At 38.8% G+C, this 24565-nt stretch overlaps 1 protein-coding gene across 1 annotated transcript in view; it reads right to left on the reverse strand.

Moving 5' to 3' along the window:
• DIP2A (disco interacting protein 2 homolog A) overlaps nucleotides 1-24565 on the reverse strand; it is a 93443-nt gene that overhangs the window by 6733 nt on the left and 62145 nt on the right. Inside the window, exons 14-34 of the mRNA XM_026048539.1 lie at nucleotides 23578-23642; nucleotides 23170-23263; nucleotides 22543-22662; nucleotides 21572-21686; nucleotides 20324-20463; nucleotides 13763-13899; nucleotides 13034-13114; nucleotides 12442-12569; nucleotides 11217-11331; nucleotides 9762-9963; nucleotides 9131-9240; nucleotides 8893-8973; nucleotides 7260-7383; nucleotides 6335-6456; nucleotides 5953-6064; nucleotides 5619-5728; nucleotides 5048-5178; nucleotides 4401-4569; nucleotides 3740-3910; nucleotides 1610-1639; nucleotides 488-549 (exon numbers count right to left, since the gene is read on the reverse strand). Of these exons, the coding sequence (XP_025904324.1) occupies nucleotides 488-549; nucleotides 1610-1639; nucleotides 3740-3910; nucleotides 4401-4569; nucleotides 5048-5178; nucleotides 5619-5728; nucleotides 5953-6064; nucleotides 6335-6456; nucleotides 7260-7383; nucleotides 8893-8973; nucleotides 9131-9240; nucleotides 9762-9963; nucleotides 11217-11331; nucleotides 12442-12569; nucleotides 13034-13114; nucleotides 13763-13899; nucleotides 20324-20463; nucleotides 21572-21686; nucleotides 22543-22662; nucleotides 23170-23263; nucleotides 23578-23642 (2419 nt within the window). The remainder of the gene's footprint in view (nucleotides 1-487; nucleotides 550-1609; nucleotides 1640-3739; nucleotides 3911-4400; nucleotides 4570-5047; nucleotides 5179-5618; nucleotides 5729-5952; nucleotides 6065-6334; nucleotides 6457-7259; nucleotides 7384-8892; nucleotides 8974-9130; nucleotides 9241-9761; nucleotides 9964-11216; nucleotides 11332-12441; nucleotides 12570-13033; nucleotides 13115-13762; nucleotides 13900-20323; nucleotides 20464-21571; nucleotides 21687-22542; nucleotides 22663-23169; nucleotides 23264-23577; nucleotides 23643-24565) is intronic.

Raw genomic sequence — 24565 nt, forward strand, 5'->3', positions numbered from 1 at the left:
CCCAGAAAGGAGGAAAATGTCTGTCCTTGCAAATTTTCCAAACTTAACCGGTCCTGCCCTAGAGTAATCTGATCAAGCATGGAAGGTGGCTCTGCCTTGAGCAGGAGGTTGCAGGAGGAGCATCCAGAAATCCCTCCCCATCTAAATCTTTCCATGATTCTTTGCCCGATCAGCCAACTGGTAAGTGACCATTTGCTCACAGGTATCATTAGGTAAGAAACAGTTAGTGAATCTGGATTCCATGTGATTTTGGTGAATAGACAGCCAGTTAAGTATCAGTGTAGAAAGGAGAAGCAGAACAAGTGAGGTGGAGGGTGGCGGAGAGCTTCCAACACAATGTGGTCATTGGTAGATTCTCTAGGATGGGGATCTTTGCTAAACGATAATGTGGGATTAGCTGTATTTTAACTCACCAATGCAGTGCAACAAGGCTGAATTTTCTCCTCTATAGATATATCAATAGATAACACTTTAACATAATCTGTACCTGTCATGTCGAAGTGCTCTCATATCTACATAGACTGTTGTTGGATCTGGTCCTGCTGTTCCCTAAGAATACAAATAAAGAAATTGAACAGAAGCCAGAAAATCCTGTTTTCATTTTCACATCCATACTGCATACATTCCTCTCCCTCCTTCACTGGTGCTTATAACTGATTGCCCTAATCTACTAGAAATAGAGGAAAATGGCCCCCTTAGAACAAATTGCCATTAAACTTTGATGTTTTATGGTAACCAGTAAAGGAATGCACACATGAAACAGGTATTTATACAGGTAAGACTTTTAAGTACACCAAGCTTGTTTTGGTATGCATGTCTTTAAAGATTACATAGCAAGTATGTAAAGGATGTAAATACCACCCTATGCAGGCACATAATCCCTTTCCCAGTGCTCATTCTGCTTTGTAACAGTTTTGCCAATTGTTATTTGAGGAGAAGCAAAACCATTTAACTTAGACACAGCTCCTACCCAATCAGACCTTTCCAGGGCTCCTGCCAGTTCCTGCCTAAACAGAGAGATCTTGGTTGCAATCAGAGATTAAACTCCTAAAAAAGTTCACCTCCTCACATAGGAACAGGGTATTTTCCACATCAATACTTAATCTCAAAGCAACTAAAAACTACTGTGAAATGTCTATTTAAATTTTAGCTGAAAAAAATAGGCAGACAAACCATGTTTATCCTCCCCCTCCCACACTGGGAAACAAGCTTCTCATTTTAGGGAGAAATAGCCAAAATGAGGCCACTTTGCCAGCAATTTAAGATTACAGTGCTGAACAGTAACACTGTCTTTTTAGTAGCATTAGTTAATACTTTTGCAGCACCACTGTATTCAGTGTCACTGAGAACCATTCCAGATCAATATAGTGTGATCTTTAAGAATATTCCATTCTTTAGTATTAATCCTTGCTATACCCAGTTTCTGCTTGTTTGAGAAAGTGTACTTCAAATGTTTTTCATGAATTAAATCACATTTCTTTAGGAAAAAAACATTACTTGATCCTTTTCACCTGAAAACTCCGTTTTATGGGACACATTAATTACAGAGTAGCACCGTAGCACAACACTGACTTTAGGACATAACGAGCACACACATGCAGCACTATACCTGTTCAGCCAGCTTGCCCAGCCTGTTTGGCTGACAGAGGGACCACAAACAGAAGTGACAGAGGCCAGCAAAGTGAGTGAAACAGAGAGAAAGGGGAAAAAAAAAAAGAAAATACAAACAGAGAGGCACTGGAGACATGAGATACAAACAGTAAGATCAACAAAAAAAAAGCTCGTACTGTTTTAGGGTGAAAAGAATATTCCCATTTCGTATTACTCAAGAGTCCAGCAGTTTTAAGCAGTTTTAAGCAGGAAACATGCAGGACTCGCAAAATAAATCAGAAGCCAGAAATTCAAGCAAATATGTAACGCCTATTTCTGTATCTTAGCTCCCTCTTCTATCTCAAACTATCTAAAGGCTGCTTTATAATTTCAGAAATATCTTTTCAGTAAATCAGTCCATTGAAGTCGGAAGATATTATGCTTTTATTTGCATGCTAACTTCTATCATGTATTTATTCAGTTTGGTTACTAATCTATATTCACTCTTACAATGTCAAATACAGGCTTTATTTTGGAGAAATGAGTTAAAGAAGGAAAACAAAACTAAAAGAAGGCTATTCAAGGCTAGTAAACAGAGAAGAAAAAGGTATAAAATGAGGGGGAAGCTTAACTGTCCAACAGCAGTGCATTCTTGACAGTTTCCTGAAGTATTTTTCACACTGTCATCTTATAACTGCATTTGACATCCTGGGAAAATTTAGGTGCTATTTACTTAGCATAAAACAGTGTTCCACAGTAAAAAGAGATTGAGTATTTCTCATATTTGCCTATGTTATCTGAAGGAGCTCCTGACAGAAGAAGCTGCCAGCAGGACGTTACTACATGTATTTTCTCCTACATTCCGAAGGCTGCTCTTGATAGTTACATCCTTCCACGTTTGGCTGCAGCAAAAGCTCTTTATCCTCTTTATCCGGCCCTAAGGTGATCTCTTCTCACTTATGTTGGGCAATGGGTACTCAGAATTGGCTTTCTAAATCCTTATTTAAAAAGGATATTCCGAAAACTGCTCTTTGGCACTGGCATCTGAAATGCTGTATCCAATGAACTTGAAATCTTTCTACACGGCATTCTTAATTTCTTCTTATTTTTTCCATGCATTTTATACTGTGTATAGTGTGCTTTATAACAGCACCGTAGTGATCTCTACAGACTAGCTGGTTCAGCCAGCTTGCACCAGTGAGCGTGAACTGGACCAAAATTCAGTTCATGTTCATTTAGTTGTCTGAAAATAGAATTTACAATTATGTGCATACTTAATACATGTGACACCTATGAAACTCCTCATATATAAAGCAGTAGGTGCTGGCACATTCGCAACCTGAGCAGCTTATTTATCAGCTCAAGCACAGTCCAAAAATAGGGGGCACTTTACAATTTCTACACTATACTCTTAATTTGAGGCAAGTTATGGTATGCACAATTTAGTTTTTTCTAACTAGGGAAGAAAAATATCAATTTAAGAAGTTAGGTGTAAATCTAGTTAAATTACCCATGAAAGACTGATGTCAGTCATATATTGTCCTCCTCAAAGCTTCTAATTTTATTTTTAACTGAAAGAAGTCCTTAATTGCAAGAAGTCTAAATCTCGCATGAAGCGAGACAAACATATCTGCATGACGACAATGCTGATTTGAGAGCTTTAAAACAAACAAACCCACCAAGCTTGTCAATTTTCATTGGTATTTAACACAAAGCTTTTATTTGAAGAACTCCAACCTTCATTTAACTCCAAACAAACAATTTTCCAATAGGCAAGATCTGAATTGCAGGAAAGCTGAAATCGCATTGATTGAAATATTCAAGATGCTTATCAGTAAGATTTGTATTTAATTTAATACTGCTCCTTCACAGTCAGAAGGAAACAATTTTCCTAACGTTGATCCTCCATATTAAAGAGGCATCTCAACTGCTCAATTAATATAAAAAGGAGCAACTGTGGTAACTCACACTCCTCACCACAAGCATGCCAAGATTTTCAGGGCTTGTTCAACTTGAGAAGAGAGCACTTAACGTGGCTGCAGCTTATAATGTTCAGCAGGAAAAAAACTACACACAACTGGATATGCATTCCTGTAAAGGTGTGAGATACACTGTGGTTACATGGAAGGAATAAGCAGTTTAATCTCACCTGTAAGCAAATTGCTACATTGACCCGGCACCCAAACGTAGTGCTCACTGCCCGAGCAGAGAGGCCCAAGTCTTTAAACAACTTTGAGAAAGACTGTGTTAATGTAATCCTTGGTCTCTCCTCTGCAACCACCATGCACGTTCGCACACAGGACAGGTTAACTCCTTTCATCTGTTTGAGAGATTTGGTAAAGAAAAACAAATTGAAAAAAAAAAGTCAGCATTTCTAGAAAACTTCTAGGTCATTTGGATTTGAAGGACAGACTGACTTTAGTTAACACTAGAGCAACTGCTTTCCTGGAGGAAACAGCACAAATAAATACAAACATTAAAAAAAAAAGAAGTCAGAACATCATCATCCTCATCGCTCTTCTTCCTGTGGTCAAGACTCAGCAACAAGTTTGCCTTGCAGAAAAGGCTGCACCACGAGGCTGGCTCACAGAACCTCCTCCCTCAAGGCCTTGACTGTCCACACCGTACAGATACGCTTGGTCCTTGCCAAAAGCAATCCCAAAAGGCTTTCAAAGAAGCAAAGAAGTCCATCTTATACAAATTAAAGAGCAGTAATTTTAAAAAAAATACATGGTATGTCATATAGATAGAAATACATTATATGATACATTATATAGGTTAGTGTGTTAAAAAAAATTAGGAGGTCCTACCCGCAGCATATCAGTCTGTGTCCCAAGCCCCCTGGTGCACATCTCCATCACTGAATAAGAGCAGAAGGTGACACGCACTTTATACTGGCTTACAGCAGACAACCACAGGGACACGTTGCTCTCCAGCTCAAGAGGGGGGACTAGAATAGACTGATGACCTGAATACACGCTAGGGTGGAAGAAACACACACACAAAACTTCAAGCCATTATTAAAAAAGCTAAAAAGCTACAGAGAGTCAAAATGAAATAAAAGAATATTAAAAAACGCTATTTGAATTTTTCCTTTCTATATAAAAAGCAAGTATCTCACTCTGATTTCAAATTGATTAGCTGGCTACAAGTTATAGCAACAGACTTTAAGGCACACATAGACAGGCCCCCCCAATAAATGGTGCTGAATTGATACACTGCCTTTATATGCACACAGCTTCAGATTTTAGCTCCTCCATCACTGAAGTTGCCTTTTCCCTTCACCCTGTCTTGCTTACTGATGCTGTAAATTATCAAGCATTACTGAAGTTAGCTCTTTGCTTTCATGCAACACACATCAGACACAGCAGTTTAATTCAATCCTGGTCATTCAATCTCCAGAGCAAGGAAGAGGATGCCAGGATGTGCGAGTAAACCTCATGTTTAGGCAACATACCTGCACAGGCACCACAGTGCAAAGCCCAAGCCACAGTAAGGGTCAAGGCAGATGGCGATTTGACGTGAAGGGTAGAGCTCGCACTGCAGTTTTATCGAGCGACATAAGGCACTTGTAGCTGCGTGTGACATCTGCAAGAGAAAGACAGGCCCTCTCAAGACCAACCTAATGAAAAGGTTTCACATTTAATAATGGATAGAAAGATTTATTAAGATACAGCAATATGTAATGATTTTGAAGCACTTTTAAAACACGAAAGGGATAATAACCCCAAATTGCTTAGATGCTTTTCAGTCCATCAGAGGAGGCCCTAACATAAAGGGGCATTCATGGACTTTAGCACAAACACTGTCCCTTCACACCCTCAGTGCCTGTTCAGATATATGACTGAATTCTTTCAAAAATGCATCAAGAAATTTATTGTCGAGAAAGCTTGAAAATAAACCTTTAAAACAGTGAGACCTTTTTAAAAATACATTTTATACTTTTTTGTCTGGCAGGATGGGATAAATACAGAACACACCTACACATTAGAAAATTAAATGTATCAATATCTGTTCTATTACTCTACCTTTACTCCTGCTAATATGCCAGTAGTAGACACACTGAAGTCCAAGTATGCCAACGTATCTGGAGATGGAGGTCTAAAAATATTAGCCAGCTTCTTTTTGGGCATATCATCTATTTAAAGTATATAACAAAAAAAGAGGTATCATATTATTATCTTGGAATAAGAGCACAACAATATCTTTAAAGCATTAACACAGGATATTTTCCAGTAATAGGCAGACACACTGATGCAAAGCAAGAAACATCCATCCAGTCAGCCAGCTATGTTCTAGCAAGATAAACAATTCAGTCTACTATCTAATTATCCTTTATCTTAGTGAGTAAACAGTTTGTACCTGTATCCAGAATAGTGGGCCACGTTTTAATATCTACAGCTGTTGCAGCTTCCTTAGACTTCAGCAGTTTCATTATTGCTTGTGTGGTGAGTATACATGCAGATTTACTGACCTGTAAAAAGACAGGATTAAAAATATTTCATATCCATCCACAGCAGATAAAGAATAATCCGAAGTCAAAGAAAATATTTAAAATAAAACAAATAAATAACAACAACAGAACATTTCACATTTCAAACCAGCTTAAAAAGTATTTATTAGTATACTACTTCTTTTCAAGGTTATTTTGTCCTAAGGCAAAACAATTTGTCAAGCAGTGTTACTAGTTGTATCAACAATCATGAGCCTTAAAATAATTAAAAAAAAATGCCTATATACCTACCTCTACAATCATTTTGACAGTGGGCAGAGTAGTAGCAAGATTCTGTGGATGAGGAGGGCGAACGGTGATAGGAATACATCCAGCATATAAGCAACCATAGAAAGTTGCTATTAGGTCTACTCCTGCAAAGGATATTTATTAAATTAGAGCAATGTTATAACAAAAGGCCCATCCCTTCCATGAAAATCTAAATGCACAGAAAAAAAGTCTTGTTTACCAAGTTCTTTTCAAAGCAATGGGCTGCTCTTAGTTCTACAAGGCAGAACCATCTGGGAGATGGCAGGAATTATTCAAAGCCTTTAAGTTTGTAAAATATCCTTGCACAGACAGTAGAAAACAATTATAAAAAAAATTAAAACCTCGGGGTATTATAGGTCACAAAGATGGCAAATAAGATTTAAAATGTTACATTTGCTTTTCACAATTATCACTATGAAATATGCAATTACCCTACTTCCTTAGGGTATTATGTTTTTCTTGTTGCACACCTGTAAGCTCACAGCAGTAATATAAAGTCTGAGGTTCAAATTTCACTTCTAGCAATAACCATTCAGGAAGTTCAAATAAAGATTAAAACTGACCACTTCCTAATCCCATTTTCCATGGGTACAGGCACAGGTTTATTTCCTTTTCTGAGGCTGAAAACCCAAAATCTTTCAGGTACCTTAAATCAAACTATTTTTTTAATAACTGTCCCGACATCTGGAAGGGCCAAGATTAAATATGTTTTGGTGATTTTAGTTTGTCATCTGGAGAAACAATTTAGTAACAAGGATAAAGAGAAAGCTCCTCCTTTTCATCATAGTAAGTTCTGGGCATATAGTACCACATTAAATAGACATTTGAATGCTCTACTTTGGCAAGATTCACCTTTTGTTTCCTGTGGTGCCTAACGTGATGATTTTGGCTGTCCGCACTGCCTTACCTGGAGGATAAACCAGGGCTACGTGGTCACCAACATTCAGTCGTCCTTTCTCCATCAGTGCAACGGCCACTCTCTCTGCTCTCTTGTGCAGCTGTATGCAAGAGGCAGTGCTAGCTACAGTGCCCTGCACAGAACAGAAGCAACTTGGGAAAACATTGCAGTGATCACTTAGAAATGGAAAACCTATTTGCTGCTGGTCCAATATAAGTTGGTTATTTTTAACAACGGGGCAAACAATTTGAAAGATTCAAATTACACGCGTTTCAGAAACTATGCTGATCCTTCCAGGAGCTGAGAATACTAGAGATTTTTGTATAGACAAGCTCAAGCTTCAGTCAGTGAAGCTGTTTCTAAATGAACTTGGTACTATGAGAATGGTACTACGCTACGGAAAACTCGTAAAGCACTTGACAACCCGTCTATGCTACACTGGCAACGTTACCTTTCTTACTGATCTTTATTACTTCTGCTTCTCCATCTCTCATTCCCTTCTCATGAGGGTAACAATTACAAGTTTTACAGTGCGGGGAAGAGTTGTTCCCTTGACAGCAGCCTATAGCTTCCACGACAGCGAGGAAGGCAGGTATATACAGGCTCAAAGGTTTTGGCAATTAATTATTCCACCCCGCCCCATTAAAATTTCTCCTGGTTGGATGACTGGTGGATGACACAGTGCATGACTAAGCCATAAACCCTCGCAGATGTAGATTATCTTAAAGCACACTTCTAAATCTTCCAGGCAAGTAAGGATTATGGAATTACCCTACCTAGGTCAGCCAGATATCTAGATGCCTTTGCAAGCAGTTTTAAAAGTATGAAGGGATTCTGATGCTGTCTTTGGTACAAATGTGCTTTTAAAAGGTCAAAGAGGCAACCTGAGCTCTGGTTTGTATGCACTGGGATTTCTGCTTCAGTGTATTTACCTGTCATGCAGGAAGTGGATTTCCCACAAATACATAATTCAGAAAATCTTCACCTGGAAATATCTGTATCTATTTTTTTTTCCCTTAAGGACTTGCACACACACACAAAAAAAGGCAGAGATAGCACAAAATCTTTAATTATTTTCATGCCAAGACAGAAAAGCTCGTTTTGCTATCCACCCTAGGTGATGCCTCAGCCTGAAGGCTATATCCATTTCCAAGAATACAAGCAAGGTCAAGAAGCACTGCGGCAATCACCACCTCAAGAGAGTGGAACAAACATTTACAGACTGAATCAACCCTCCTGTAGTACACACAGAAAATGTCCTACAAGTATCGAGTTGTAAGTCTAAGATAAACTAAGATGAAACAGTGGAATCCTCAGTCTAGGCTTTCAGCTGTCTCATCCAAGACCTAGTGTGGTATGGAATGGTTCCAGTACCCTGGCTCAGTTTTATGAGGAAAGCTGTTGCTGAAGCGTGCAAAGGCCTGTGAGCTAAAGCCTTGCACGCCAAGAACAACACCTACATTTCCACAGAGAGAAAACTGCTTGCTAATTAGTAATAACTTTTGTCCGCTTCAAAATAATGAAATCCCATGCTGTCAATAAAATTCTGACATATTTCCAGGGAAAGTTTCTTATTTGTTACTTTCTTAGAATCTAAGCAATCATATACTGATCTTAAAATAAGACCTAAATTGCATCTCACCTTGGAATTTAACAACAGGAAGAGAGGATGGTCCGGAGTTGTCTGGGCTCGCCACTGAAGGACGTCTGCTAAATACAGGAACTGAAATAGAAAGAAAAACAAGCAAACAAAAACACACACTCAAGATTCACTCATTCAAAACGTATCATTCTCAGTTTCACCAGAATACCCAAACTGCCCTTGTCTCGCCTTGAACAGGCCCATTCAATTATTTAATACCACCAGAAGTCAGCGTTACCTTTCTTGCTTGGTCATTATCTTCCAACTGGGTAACATCTCTCCCTGAGGCCTGTGCAATTCTCTTTCCTGCAACGAGGTTTCCTACTATCATTGAAGCAGGACCAACATCTGTATTTAAAAATAAAAATGGCACACAGCGAGATAAAAAAATAAAATCTAAGGAACAGAAACTAATTGATAGTCCACACTGTAGGTTACTGTAACAACACATGCAATCTAGATCTGAAAACAATAACCAACCAACCAAAGAAAACACCCTAAAACCAAAAGTCAGTAACGTCTGTTGGAACAAGAGAGAGTAGACAAAAAGTACACTAAAATAGTCAATTATTGATTTGGGTCTGTCTGTACTTCCACACATTACTGGCCTTTTTAAGATGGCCAGTACAGGATCTGTTACCAACACAGCTACAGAAGCAGGGAAGTGGTACATGCCGAATATCCATCTATTTATCTACAGCTCCAGGCAGGCCCTAGAGCCCTTGCTGAGCTCTGTGCTGACCACCCTGTTAGCTCTGCTATGGTGGGAGGCTGAAAGCTGCAGCACTGAGCTGCTGTGGTGCCTCTAGTTCACGTTCTCCACACACTCTCCGTGCGCAGAACTGAGCAACACGCTGGCGTTCACTCACCTGGCTGTTTCTGCCGAGGCTTGGGCAGGTTAGTTACACAAGTATGCGGACACATTAAGACATTGCAAGGGTGCAGGGCACCCTCTAAAAACCGCTGCTTGGTTTCTGAAATATGAATTCCTCCAAGTGGAGCCTTTGGCAAAGTGTTGGCTGGCACCAAGGCAAGACAGTAGACGCCCACTTGGTGAATGCTATCAATTGCCTTGACAGAAAGGAAAGAAACACATTCTACATTATAACCTGGGATGTTGCTCATGCAAGAACTTTATTCAAGTCAGGTAATAACATTAAAATTTTTACTTGCACCACAATTTGCAAATAAAGGGTCCAATTCTGCACTCACTGAACTCATAGAAGTTGTGCCATGACTTCAATGGGAGCAGGAGCAGACCCCGGACTTTGCTTGTGCACTCTACCAAGGGGATGCCACCTGCACATCAGGGATTAGGAAAGTCTCTTAAAAGTGGGCAAAAAGTGCAGAGCGATTTTTTTATAAGCCAAAACTATATCACAGCAGATTTAGCACGTATGGCACAATCACAAAAGCGCAGTAGAACATAAAACCACAAAAATAGGGAGGAAAATATTTTGTTGCCTGAAGCCTAGTGTCCATTTCAGCTAGGATGCTTCTAAGAATAGATTTTTTTTTTCCCACTGTGAAAGGCAGTCTTTCTATAACCTTTCTATAACCAAGTATAATCTCGAAGATTACAAAACCAAAATTAGATAAAAATCATTAGCACACAATTGTCTTCTGCTTAAGAGGCATCTCCTTTTACAGTGTTTTCCTTAATCCGCCCTTGGGTAATTCCCTCATCTGCTTCTTCTGCCATAATTGCTTTGTCCATTCCTTAGAACAGATTGATTAATTCTGAAATCCTCAAATGTTACTGGGGAAAGTTACTCAAAGCAGCTGCTCTTGTTAGTGGCAGGCAGAGGAAAAAACTCCTCCACTGTCTGAAATGCAGCTGCCAGACTTCTTCCTCCCTCTGCCAAAGAAACACTAGGACATAATCAAGGGAAATAAGTTTCAGGGCTTACTGTTGGAGATCAAAAATGAGGAAGTTGGCGCCACAAAAAAGGGTTTTTAGGGTAAGTTTTTATACCAGGCACAACGTTCCCTGAAAAGTTTTCAGGCACTTAATTCTCCCAGCCAGTATGACAGCAGCAGAAATTCTTTTTAAAACAACCAACCAAACCACCCCCACCTCCACACTTATCGTCTTTAAGAATTTTAGCAATATAAAGTCACAAACATTTTGAAACAAAATCTTACTTTTTTATAAACTTTAACTCTTAGCCCTGAAATATTTTCAGAAGTCAGCTTATTACAGCTGTTTACAGTTATACTGAGAGTTTAGTCTTATAGAAGAAGAAGAAAAAAAGCTTTTAAGAGTCTTGTTTCATACATTAGCCTTATTCACCTGCAAAGAGAGAAAGGACAGATCTGACTACCTGTAGCACCCTGCTCATCCACTGAAAACTATCCTCCTCTGACGCATCAGGGCGCTGCTCTGCCACAAGCACTATTCGATCATCATGCAAAACGGTCACAGAAAACACTGCTATCCTAAAACACAAAGGACAGAAGAATGATAGGATGCAACATATGATGAACAGAGCATGACTTATTATAATGCGAAAATGACCGAAGCCTTCAATGGTACTATGTTTCAACAGACACAAGCATTATTCATGCCAAATTATCACAAAACCATGGACAAATTTAGGACAAATGTGGGTTCGTTACTGTTATTTCTTTTTAAGTCAAGTGAATTTGTAGTTACTAATGTATGTGTTTAACACAGGCAGGTGCTGTACATGCAGGAACTGTGCAAATCTTTCCCATATAACTCCATCATGCACACTAAATTTGATGCACTTACCTATCACCCTCTATCCTGAAAGGAGGTAAGAGAACTGTGCCATATTACTGGATATTTTATCCTGCAATAGTTGCACTGGCAAATACTCCCCTTAGTGTATTAAATATGTCTTAAGCCTACAACTTCTGGGATAAAATACTAACAATGCCTCCACCAGGTACATGACAATATTTGTGCTAAGTGAATGGCAGAAGTGATACAAAAATGAGGAAAACATGACTTTTAAAGTCAGTAATAGTTCCTTGCATCACTGCTAGTGCAGGAGAAGAAATAAAAAACACTTGAACGGAATGACCCTCAATAGAAGAGCATTAAGGGTGGTGAAACAACAGTATCTTTGAAAGTCTTCCAGAAGTCTCAAAACACTCCCACATTCTTTGGAATATGCTTCAGAGATTTCCTGCTAAGGACTCTGAATAGAAGGACTTGCAGGCAAAGGGACTTATGCTTTATATTCTGTAGCAAGATTCATTTGACTGTCTTGAGAAACATTTTGAAAAAAAATGAAATAAAAGCTTAAAGATCTATGTTTACACTACAGTAAAATAACTTCAGATTATTCAAAAATGTAGTATGTATAAATCAGGTTGCTCATTTTTGCCTTCTGGGTTAGCACAGACAGCAAAGTTCTCTTACATGGCATATTGTCTTATGCCACCTTTCCTGTAAAATATACATACAAAAATTCACATGCAGAATTTGCAAGTCTGATCATCTTTGATCAGGTGCATGTGTGCAGTGTATGAAACAAGGACAAAAAGGAACTGATGGTGGTGAAATGTCAAGACACCCACCTTCCTCGGTAGACAAACTTCATTGGTTCTACTGCCAACGCAGTGGCCACCACATCGTCTGCATTGTGCCTGCGGCCGCTCACGGTCATCAGGCCATCCAATTTTCCCACCACAAACACTAAGTAGTCCTGAGAACGAGACAGAATTAGGAATAAACAGGTGGAAGAAGTCCCCCAAACTCCGGCAATGTGTTCCTGACTAAATCACAATGATATTCTTGAGATCAATGTGAAGCCGTGACCCTGAGTTTGGTCGAGTGCATGTGGGATCCCAAAGGGGACAGCTCCTAACACAGGCTGTTCAGTGCAGGACATGCACACCATCTACTTGAGCCAGTATCCTCGCAGCTGGCTCTGAGTGTAAGTCAGAAGACATGGACTAATTGTTATTGAAAAGCAATCTACTAATATTGCTTGACGAGGAATACTTACTTATTTCACTTCTAGCATCATTTCACCTGCAAGCTACCTAGCAGCCTTCTATTCTGTTTCCCCAAAGCCTCCTAACACTTCTTCACAGTGCCAGTTCACTTGGGTCTTCACATTGGGAGTCAGGACAAAGTTTTGGGCCAATGTGGCTCATTTATACTTACTGGACCAACAAAGCCTAGCAATCCTGTTCTTGTAAAAGGTTGATCTGAAACAGGCACACCGGCTGCTGTCACTGGAATTGCCTAAAAGCACACAGAAAATGTTTTCAAACACTCATAGTAATAAAAAAAGCAAAGTTCAAATGCTTTCTCTGCCTCTGCTTCACTGCAGCTCTGCCTTCCTTTGAAGAGTTACCCAATTGATGTCAGCATGTACTTCCATGGCTAGCAGGAACAAGGGTTTTATGAATAATGAAGAACACACCGATTCACAACCCTACACCAAACTTCTATCCTATCCTTCTTTTACTTAACCTTCATAACAAGATGCCATACCACTTTTTAAATATGCTATTATATTCTATACTACTGCAGCACTTAATCAGAAAGGCTGTTACTCCTGTTAATGCTGCCCTCAGGTATCTAAGTATAATCACCTCAATTGTGACAAATGTGGCACTAGTCAGATTTGGGGAAGGTTAGATTTGCTGCAGTTCTGGAGCAGTCTACCACAGAGCACCAGGATACGAACAGCAAGTTCACCAGCAACTTCTTCTCATCTGCTCACCTTGCTGTTTACTTTCCTGACTATCCCACTACCTCAAGTTTCTCACCTGTTTGCTCATAAGCTAATAAAAGTGCTGCACTTGAGTAGTCTTAAGTTTGTAAAAGTTTATTGGCAAGAAGAAATACTAAAGCTGTATCAGTGAAAGCAAATACAGAAATACCAACCTCAAAGACATTCTTAGTGATTCCGAGGAGGCCAAAATACGCCATGCCGGTCGCACCTGAATTCACACAGATTTCTCCAACCTCATCAGCTTTGCACAGATAAGGAGTTCCATCCACCTTCACAACACAAACGTTTGCTAAAAGGTGAAGAGAAAAGGCAGTAGAACCACAAACCAGAAATGTTTCAATAACTCACACAGATTGATTTACAAATGATAAGATTTTGATAGCAATTACCTATTAACTATACCAAGAACACAGCATGCAACAAAGATTTATCTGTCTTTCTGACAGCCTGTGTAATGTATTCTCCAAGATTAGATAAGGAAGCAAGTTCCCAAGTGCATTTTTTCTAGTGTTACACAGCCTAGATACCTCATTTGCAACTCAAGCCAAAACTAGAATGATTGTTTTTTCAGTGTAAAGGCAAATGGTTATCAAACATAGTAGTAAACAAGAATAAAGTTGGAAAACATAGATACCAATTACAAACTTACAATTCCTTCTATTTTATTATTGCACACATTGGTATTCATAACATCATCCTTTCAGTTACATGAAAAATATTTAGAAATGAGGAGATTAAGTAATTTTATTTCTCTACTGCTAGGCCAATGATTTTTTTTCTAGACTGTCTTATCTTCCTTTAAAGCATGTCCATCTTCCAAAAGTTATTTGGAGACCATGTTATAGGAAAGCACATCTCACACTAACCAGCAGAATCCCTTTCTAAACAAACTCCCATAACTACCTATTCTCTTTCCTGTTTTCAAACAAAGACCATCAGAAAACGCTCAGCTCATTTAGAGAATACTGTCTCATGACACTGGTCTTTGCTTTCTGATGCCACTGCTCTTTTAGAAGTTTCTCTACCTAACCAAACCCCTTGCTTATACCAGTCTGGATTTTCTTTTCCCAGCCCCAAAAAGAAGGGAAAAAAGATAAGGAGAGAAAAGGCATGATGGAGTAATGTAATTTACTCTGCACTTAGATGTTAAGAGGTAAGAGTGGCCTATCTGGCTCAATACCAAGTAAAGGGAGTCTTTAAAAGCAGAAACTATGCCTTAAATCAATTCTCTTCCCTTTTGCATTGCACCTCCCTCCAACTTAGGCTCTCAGAGCTCTTTATGGTCATGTACATGTACTCCCTCCTGCTCCTCCTCTCTCCTGCCTGACCAGGAGAGCCCAGAGTATGAGAGATTTATTTAGATGACCTATTAATATCACAATCTTTTTGAATGTTTTGTCACTGGAACATATCTCAGATTAGAACTCAGATAAGGCTAACAGTAGCTATTATGAAAGAGTGTGTTACTATATTCTAACTTGGTTAGCCTTAAGCAATAAACAATAGCCCTTACTTTTGCCACCATTAATAAGCACCAAGAGAAGTCACCAACAGAAAGCGGCACATTTCATCTGACAGCGATAGTCAGCTCTGCTGCACCCAGGAACCAAGAACCTGTTGGCAGAATGGGCTCCTAGATAATGTCTGTGGGGTGTTCAAGTCTTTGTACCTTGAACATGACAGATAGTAATTCATAGTTGTCTATCCATAAGTTGCCAATTAAAAAAAACAAAAACAAAAAAAAACCAAAAAAAACCACCCACCACCATTTATTGTATTCAGGACCATGTAGTGATAACCTTTGATGACTAAATAAGGAGATACTCCAGAATTCTAGAAAAGGGCCAAGCCTGAAGCAGAAGAAGAGTTGTTGAAAATGATGTGCATGAACTAGAAACTTGGAATTAAATTATACAGTACAAAGCATCAGTTCATAATTTGGTCTGCACCGACTTAATCTGCAATTTTGGAGGAGAATAAAAGAAAAAGTTTAAAAATTCCTGGTAAACTGAAACACAGTAAGCATTACTGCACGAAGCAGTTTTAAGATTAACTCAAATTATCCAGAATAGTTAAAGCAGTGCTGCAGAGTAAACTATTAATAACTGGAAGAAACAAGACCAGCCTACAGCTTTAAAAAGATAATCCAACCATGAAGCCTGGGAACGACCCTATCATCCTGATCAAGTCAAAAGACAATACTTACCAGTAACCAGTGTGTGATATATGTAGTCTACATGTACATTCTAACAGCATAGTTGTGCCCTGCCAAGTGATACTGCAAGGTTTTCCTCTTGCAGTATCTGCAGAGTGTATACTCTTGCTTCTCTTCTTTTTCTGCTTCGTGTGTGATATACAAGAGAGTGCATCTACCACCATTTCAGTCTGTCTCAACAGCATCGCATCTGAAAAAGAATTAGAGAGAAGGGAAAGGCAGATGGGACAGGAATGTACATGTGGACTACACTTCATGAAGAACAGCGATGCCTGGCAAGAAAGCTCTCTTTAAATGAGTCCACGTGTACATTCTCACAGATGGTGACTCTCAGCTGTTGCCCTGCCATGGAATTGTGGCAGAGGATCAGAATCCTATTGTGCAAATATATGACTGCACCAATGCCCTATACCAAAGACTGGACAAGCTATGGATGGTTCAAGAACTGTGCTCTGAATGCAAAGAGAACATCAGATACCTGCACAGCAGTTGACTGGAACAGAAATACCAGTCTGTGCTACTACCAAAGGTGTGTGTTTGGAAGTGCTCTCCTGCTTTACTTTCCTCTTTTCAGACCGGAGCAGTAGGCAGCTGATAATCCATTTGGATTGTTACTGCATGCCAGAAGAGGAGCAACATCATCTTCGCATAATGAAGAAGCCTTCCAAAATAGCCTGGCCAATGACAATAACATCAAGAGGATGCTCCTGGTATTGGAAGTGTAAATCATAATTCGTTCTAGAAGCACAAAGCCTTAAGAAAAGAAGTACCAGAAGGCTCGGATCATCTACCATTTCTTCTAGAGAAACCAACTTTTGCAGGGATGTCCACTGCAAGGGCCTGAATCTTTCTTTCTCAGAAGAAGAAGCATTAGGTGTAAATAGATAATAATACTAACGCCAGCTTTCTGGTAAGAATGAATCTCGATTCAAAAGGAGGTCAAATCTAGATTCTAGACACAAAGGAAACTCACAACAAGCATCCAGAGCACAAGATTTAAAATGGAAGAAAACATCACAGCTGTACCTATTCCACAGATCCCCCAAATAAGTGGCTTTGCAGGGCAATGCAGCTGTGCCATCATGTGGTAAACTGAAGCTAAGTGGAACACACAAAACTGATTTGCTACAAGAAACAACGCAGAATAAATGGAAATGAAAAGTTGTTTCTTCACATTCACAAAAAGCTAAGGAGACTGAAAGCATCACAAAGTAGTCCCATGACAGCAACTTGCACAAATCAGGCACTGAAATGAAGAACAAGATTTCTTTGGAATGAAGAAGCATCATGACACCTACTAGAATCTGGAAAAAATATTTGTAGAGCCACAGACAGAGCAAACAGTGACATCCAAGACATCCACAAACTGGAGGCATTAATTAGGCATTCTGTGGTTTGAGAGATGCAAACTATTCTTGAGATTCTAGGAAGGTGTTGAACAAAGTTACCACCCATAACTTGTAACTGCAGATGCAATAGATGATGATCATCTTGCGGAAGCTTAAGATAAGACATTAACCTTAAGATAAGCTTAAGATAAGCTTAAGATAGGGCATTGACCAAAACCTTTCTGTTTTGGTGTAGAAAGTAATTGCTGCAGCAATCTCTCCACTAGCCTGAACCATCACAGGATATCCCTGCAAAGAGTAGAGAGGTCTTCTAGCCGTGAGAGGGTTGGCTTCATGTCACGGAAGGAATGTGAAAATAGCTGCAAAGATGACTGAACTGAGCCCCCTGAGAATTCCCATTCAGGTTCAAGCAAAGGTGTAACATGTTTCTAAGACGGTAGATGACACACTGACCACATCCCAGTTGACGGGGATGCTGGAGGCACAGAACAGGAAAGGGAATAGCATTTTAGTACTTTCACCAGCACCTTTACCAATTGGAAAAAAAAGAGATTTGATGATTGTGGTGAGCCAAATATTGCTCTTAGCAAGGCTGGTTCCCAGACAGGAAAGCCCTAGGCAGGGAGTGTGGAATAGCCTGAGGTGGTCAACATGCAAGATAGAACATCTTCCCTCCAGGAGTTGTAGAACAACCCCAGAGAAATGCATATGACATTCTCCTGTGGATGAAGAGAAGAGACAGCATGGGAACATTGCTGTGTGGATACCTGCACTTCCTTGGTGACCCCTGTGACTGGCATTAGCAATAGGCGACGAAACTGAACAGCCAAGGCAGTTGAAGAGGACGGGGCATCAAGAGTGGTCTGTAGCTTACACAGCAGTGACATAAGACTTTATGTAGTATAAGTTGGTGGATCCACATTATTTCAGAACAAATAGCAGAGTCTGAAGAAAACAAGGGCAAAACCAGACACTTAAGCCGTATCTTTTAGTCAGATGATACCCAAATAAACTACAACTGGGATCTTCAGGGGTACTATGATCAGAACCATGTGATTGGCTGAACAAGTCTGAGCATCACTATCAGCTCTGGGCTGGAAGACGACTTTCACAGCACACTTCAACATCAACAAAAAGTAATCAGGAATATGATCTCCTGTGTCATAAGATGTTTGAGTGACTAAGGCATGAAAATTGTCCTCAAGGCTTTACAAACACATTCATCTGGGGTGGCATAAGATTCAAATTAGGTGATTCAGAGAAATCACTGCAATTGAAGGGAAAAATTGAAGAGGAAAAACAAATAAAAAGGGAAAAAAGCAAAAAACTCATCAAGCAGCAGGAAAGGAAATGGTGGTGAACATGTTCTCTCCTGTATGCCAAACACCAGGCAAGAAGAGGCAGAGCACATCATCCATGAATACTCTGAAGAAAAAAACTTAAAACTTACAAAGCAAAAGTATATACATTGTTAGAATGTACATGCAGACTCATTTGAAAAGCTTTAATTTCCTTAGTTTCTTTGGCACACATCTATAAACAATTGTTAGCTTTTCTACTTTCTTCCTCATCTGAAAGCTTTTTCTCTTGCACTTTTTTTTTTTTTTTTTTAAACTTGGAAACACATTTACAGTGAATAAAATATCTACTAGAAAGAATTTTCTAACTTAAGAAATGTACAGATACATTGCTGTTCATACATATCCTCAGGGATGGAAAATTTATTGTTGTCATATTGAAGCTAACTTGCCCAATGTCATAATCTTTGGATTAATATGAGAGTTTAAAACCAGTTAATTTCTAAAGTTGTCCAACTTTGTCTTAATTTACAAGCATTTTTGCCACTTAGTACTATGCTCTGAATAGCAACAGCCACCGAAGTCGCATCACTTGGAAACACTAGATGGATACACACTGGTGACTGTTCTCTCAGATATATCACTCCTTGGTGTACACTAATGAAGAAAGCCACGTTGATATTGTCAATTGTCTGTAAATAGCACCCTCAAAGAAGGGTCCTGGCAGTGCTCCAAACTATGCAATAGCCAAAAAGGAGTTTATTTGTCAAAGCTCCCTCAAACCACCCAATTGTGCATCTTACAAGGGCAAGGACACAGCTAACATTTGCAACCTGCATGGAAGAAGAAGGTGAAATTACCCACAAACTCATAAATAATTCTTCCAACATCCTAAGGCAGACTCAAACCTGCTTACTGAGCAAAGGCACTACAGGCCATTAACCATGTGAGCTTATAGCTCTGACCTTGGATAGGAAGGGCAGCACTGGGGAGCTGCTTTGTGCCTTTGTGTAGTCAAGCCCTCCTCACCCAAAGAGCATACAGCAAGGATCTAGCAGGATCCAGAAGGAGCTTCATGTAACTAACTGACCCAAAGATTTTACTTGATAAGAGACTACATGCCAGGAAGTAAAGCTAGGTCTTGGAATGGAGGAGGGCTAAGTGATAAAAGAAAGCATCAATAAAAAGTAGCCCCCATACCACATACAAACACAAAATCAATCAACTGGTGCCAGATACTGAATGATCTCAAACCAAAAGATAGTTCTCATTCACACTGTGATGGCTGAGAGGAACAGAGGTGTCCTCTTGGCCTAAGCATGTTTCTACACTATAGAAGCAGTCTTAGATCACCAGTGCAGATATTGCTGAAGAGCTTTCAGAGCTCCAAGCACTTGTGGCTTGGAACACAAACATAAGGACTATCAAAAAAAGAAGTAACTGCTGGGCGAGACAAACTATCTCAGGTACATGATATATCTTACTAAGCTTTTTCTTCTCTCATGAAAGTTTTGTCTGCTTTATTTGCTATTACATAACTGTATGTCTGTTAACACTAATGCTAATTAAGGAATAATAAGTAAACACCACAAACCAGACAAGAGCAACTGTCCATACAAAATCTACAGCCAGGTTCATATGTATTGTAGGTTAATATTCCACTGCAAGCTTTTAATAAACTATTTGAAAGAATATTTAAACTTCTAGTGTTTAGGTGATATGTCAAAGCATAAGGCATACTGTGTTAAAGGTATTTAACATTTGACAGTTTTGTTTATTTGATCAGTGTAAGTATTATGTCAAGATAAATTATGTGGAGTATGAATAAAAGTACATGACACATTTTCCTACCTCCAGGCATAATCTGACCAACATCCTGCACAGTTAGCACTGACAACTTCTCTTCTGTATCCACTCTTATCACACTGAAACTCAAACAATTCATAGACAACACTGCTTTTCCCGGAGGGGGTCCACCCAGTTCTGGAGGTCTGAAAAACAAAAGTCAATTCAGATAGGAATCAACAGATCAATGGCAATAGTCATATGCAAGTCTGTCAGTCTGTCTGGCCTGTTATTAAGGTTAACAGAATTAATGTTTTTAGTGGCATGCAAGCAAATTATGCCAGGATCTGACTGGAAATGTATTCTATTAACAGGAAAAAAAAAAAAAAAAAAAAAGGAAAGGAAAGGAAAGGAAAGGAAAGAAAAGGAAAGGAAAGGAAAGGAAAGGAAAGGAAAGGAAAGGAAAGGAAACGTATGCCGTCAAAAAAAAAAAAAAAAAAAAAAAAAAAGAGAGGGGAAGAGAGAGAGAGACCTCAAATAGCTAACTTGTCACCTAGAAAATCTAGGAAGTTACCTATTATGTTCAACTAAATGTCAAGAATAAGCATCTGAAGGCTAACTTTTCTGAACACCAGAAAAATTAGAAAGTATATCAAGGACTTCAGATTTCTATATCTCTGAACAGAATTGATTATTTTCTGCTAACTCTCCAGCTTCCAGGCTGGAATAGAACAAAAGAGTCCAAACATTTTTGTAGAACACTGTTCTTCAAATACATTGTCTAAGTGAGAAAGGTCAGTTCTCCCACCAAAGGAAGCATTCTGTAGTATCTCAAACCTTTTTGTTTCAAGTTTTCTAGAAACTTGTTTTTCTGAACAGCACATTTTGATGAAAAAGGTTGTCAAAAAGTTCCAGCATTCCTCATCCATATGTCAACTTTATAAAACCAAAGTATCTCCTTTTTTTTTTTCAGGGCATCCTTTACAATCTCCTGAACTCCCACAGTATTTTGCAGACAAGTTACAAAAAGGTTTTTCACTTTAGCCTTAAGTTAGAAGACACTATGTATAAAGGACTTTCCCAAATTGCAAATAGCAAGGAAAAAAAAAAAAACCAAATTGTTAAGGGAGAAAAAAAGATTCTTTTGTTTTTCAATACACACATCCTCTATTGAAGAACCTATCTGTACACCTCAGGTTTTCTCTGAGTCTTAGGGCATCTTTATTTTGTACTCTGTTTTGACTACCATCTTAACAGCACATACAGTTCAGTGTTAAAGAAAATTTATAGTTCCTTCTTGCAAGAGAGAATTACCTGCGGATAGCGACAGTTAGAGCCTCTGAGGAACTAGCACAGGGACAGATTACTTCTGGTCTCAAACCTCTGGACTGAAATACATTGAGGAACGCATCACATGAAGATATAGACCCTGTAAGGAACAATTGGAATTGGAAACATATTGTCAAGGGCAGGGAAATTTGATCTTTATAATTTCTAAGTTTGTGTTTACTCTCAGTTCAGCTGTACAAATAGGACTGCAATCTTGCAAACAACAACATACTTTCAAAATGCCTAAAGGACATCCCAGACTATTAGTAGATACTACTTTTGAGAATAAAATACTGGTTAACAGCCAATTCACAGAATGAAAACCATAACTGCCTACATTCTTTCTCTGGTGGCACTCAGCAACAGTTAACATTATTGAAAATCCTACAGTGCTCTAGTGAATATTCTGTCACTAAGGATAACTGCATCTGAGAAGTCTTGAAATGTTTTTCTATGCAGAGCACAAAACCAAATGACTTAAAATAATCATTAAATATTGCTGAAAAAGAAGTCTTCACTTGCATTCAGAGCTCTACCTTTCCTTTAGCACTCAGGGCAAAATCTACAAGGATACCTGATTGTTTATGCTTTGTGTTTTACAAGGCCATAATCATAGTGCATATAATAATGTGGAACAGTAACCTTCACTAGTCATCCTATATCCTGCATATAATTTCATGTCGCTTCCTGTAACACAGCACAGCACTAATGAAAATATGTAATGAAAAATGCATTTACACGACTACACACAGTTAAGAAATGCAAACAGCAATGAAAAGCCAGCAAATATTAACAGTACACAGACAGTATTCTACTGTAGAACAAACGGCTTTCTAAGCACTAGGTCTGAAGCACTGCTTACAAGAAATAACCTTAGCACGACCAGTTCAAGTTTCAATCTTTATTGTTATCCTGGACAGAACTACCATGGACCCAGAAAATACATCTGTACTCACATGGATTGGCTCCATCTGCTACTATTAACATTCGTAAAGAGCTCAGACTGACATCTCTTTGATCCCTCTGAGCTAAAAGTGACCAATGCATATCTCGTGATTTTACTACTGCTACACGGGCTGAAAATAGAAAAAAAGAGACAACAGTTATATTGTGTATGCATGCAGAAAAAAGTAATTATATAAATAGGTTCATGTGTTCATTTAAATGTATGAAACAAATCACAAAAGTAGAATATACATGCTATGTGTCTCACCGTTTTAACACATGAATACTCAGTGTCTCTTGATAGACTTGATTTTAGCATTTATAAAGCTATAAATTCCAATACTGAGATGAAAACACACTTATCCTTAACAGTCTATCAAAGGAGCCAACACAAAGACTGATTCTGTTTTTGACTTATCATCAACGAGCAAATCAATACATCTAACACTTAAAGAGAATATCTGCTGAAAGCTGAGGCATCACCCTATGCAGCTGGATAAGAGAAGCGCAAGGCAGCTGGATAAGAGCAGTGGCTTATATCTTAGCATATATTTTACACAAGTAGATTTTCCATTAATTTAATTTTGCCTCCTATTTTATCCAGGAAGTGATAGGTTAATAAAGAATATTAAGGTTACCTTTGTACGAGCAGACTTTCTGTATCCATGAAAGTGGATTAACCTTCATTAATGCATAGGGAATGCTGATGACATGCATTCTGTTCATAACGCTCTGTGGGAAAAATAATCAAAAATAAACTTGGAAGTGTCTCAAAGAATAAAAAAATGGACCTGTATCTTAAAAAAAAAAAAAAAATCACAGCTGTAACATTAGCTGCTAGGGAAAATTATGTGTATGCAATCAATAAAATCTTAAGCTATACCTGTGTAGTCTTTACCAAAACCAGTATATTATGCTGAAATATACAAATAGTTGGTGACTGATACATTTTATGACCTCAATCTGAAATCAATGCTCCACCTCCCCAAACGAGACACCTTTCTCTGCAAACAGCTTTGTTTATTTATTTAAATTCAAATACTCACTGTTAGTACTCCATGCCAAAGACCAGCATCTCTTTTGAAATCCAGGACATTTGTTAGCGTTTCAGCTGAAAACAGAGAAAAAAAATTAAGATGCAGTTAACTAGAACACTCAATAACCCACAATGCCTGTTAAAGTAGCTACGATACTTGTAAGACTATTAAGAAATCAAAGTTACATTGCCAAGCTATGCTGTCTATAACCATAGGCTGCTTAAGCTCAAAGTGTCTTACATTCCTTATTGCAGTATACGCATTACTTATTGTGCTATAGGCCTTTAGATGTGACTCCGTACGTCCCAAGAGGGAATAGCTGACTACCCCACTGTGTGTCTTGAACCATGAAGTTCTTCCAGGCATCAAGCAGATTTTGAAAGGAAGACGTTTTTGATGAAGGGCAGCGCAGATGAACCCAAGGACGTGTTCAGTGCCAGGTCAAACTCTTGGCTGTTCACCAAGGAAACCACCAACACCGAGTACACCTATCACTTGCTTCAAGACCTAATGGAGGCCATGACTGTTGTGGAGATATTCTTCTATTTGCCCTGATTAATCAAAAAGGAGACTCCTTTCCTTCTGAATATAGAGTCAACTGAGGGAAAAAATGTTGAAGCTACAAGAGACTAGGAACAAATTAGATAGTACATCTTTATACTAAGTATGGTCTATACAGAACACAAGAAAATTCAGTCTCCTCTGTGAGGAGCTGAAATATGGATGGTTAGTAGCTGTACTTTGCATTTTTTCGCAAGTTTAGCTGTTTAGCCTCCTCCAGTCCAGAAAGTATTCGGGAGAATAGACCTGGCAGGAAAAACACATTCTTAGTAGAAAGGCAAGAGTCTTAGAAGCTGCTTTCAGGAAGATGGAAATCAGTATTGCTGTTACCATCTAACAGATTATAAAGAACAAAAATCTACTCTCTCAAAAACAATCGGTAAGAATTTTAGATATTTTAGATACAAGAATTAATAATATATATTGTCATTTCACA

Source organism: Nothoprocta perdicaria, unplaced genomic scaffold, assembly GCF_003342845.1.
Source record: "Nothoprocta perdicaria isolate Ctin4 unplaced genomic scaffold, notPer1 scaffold_11, whole genome shotgun sequence".
Lineage (NCBI taxonomy): Eukaryota > Metazoa > Chordata > Aves > Tinamiformes > Tinamidae > Nothoprocta > Nothoprocta perdicaria.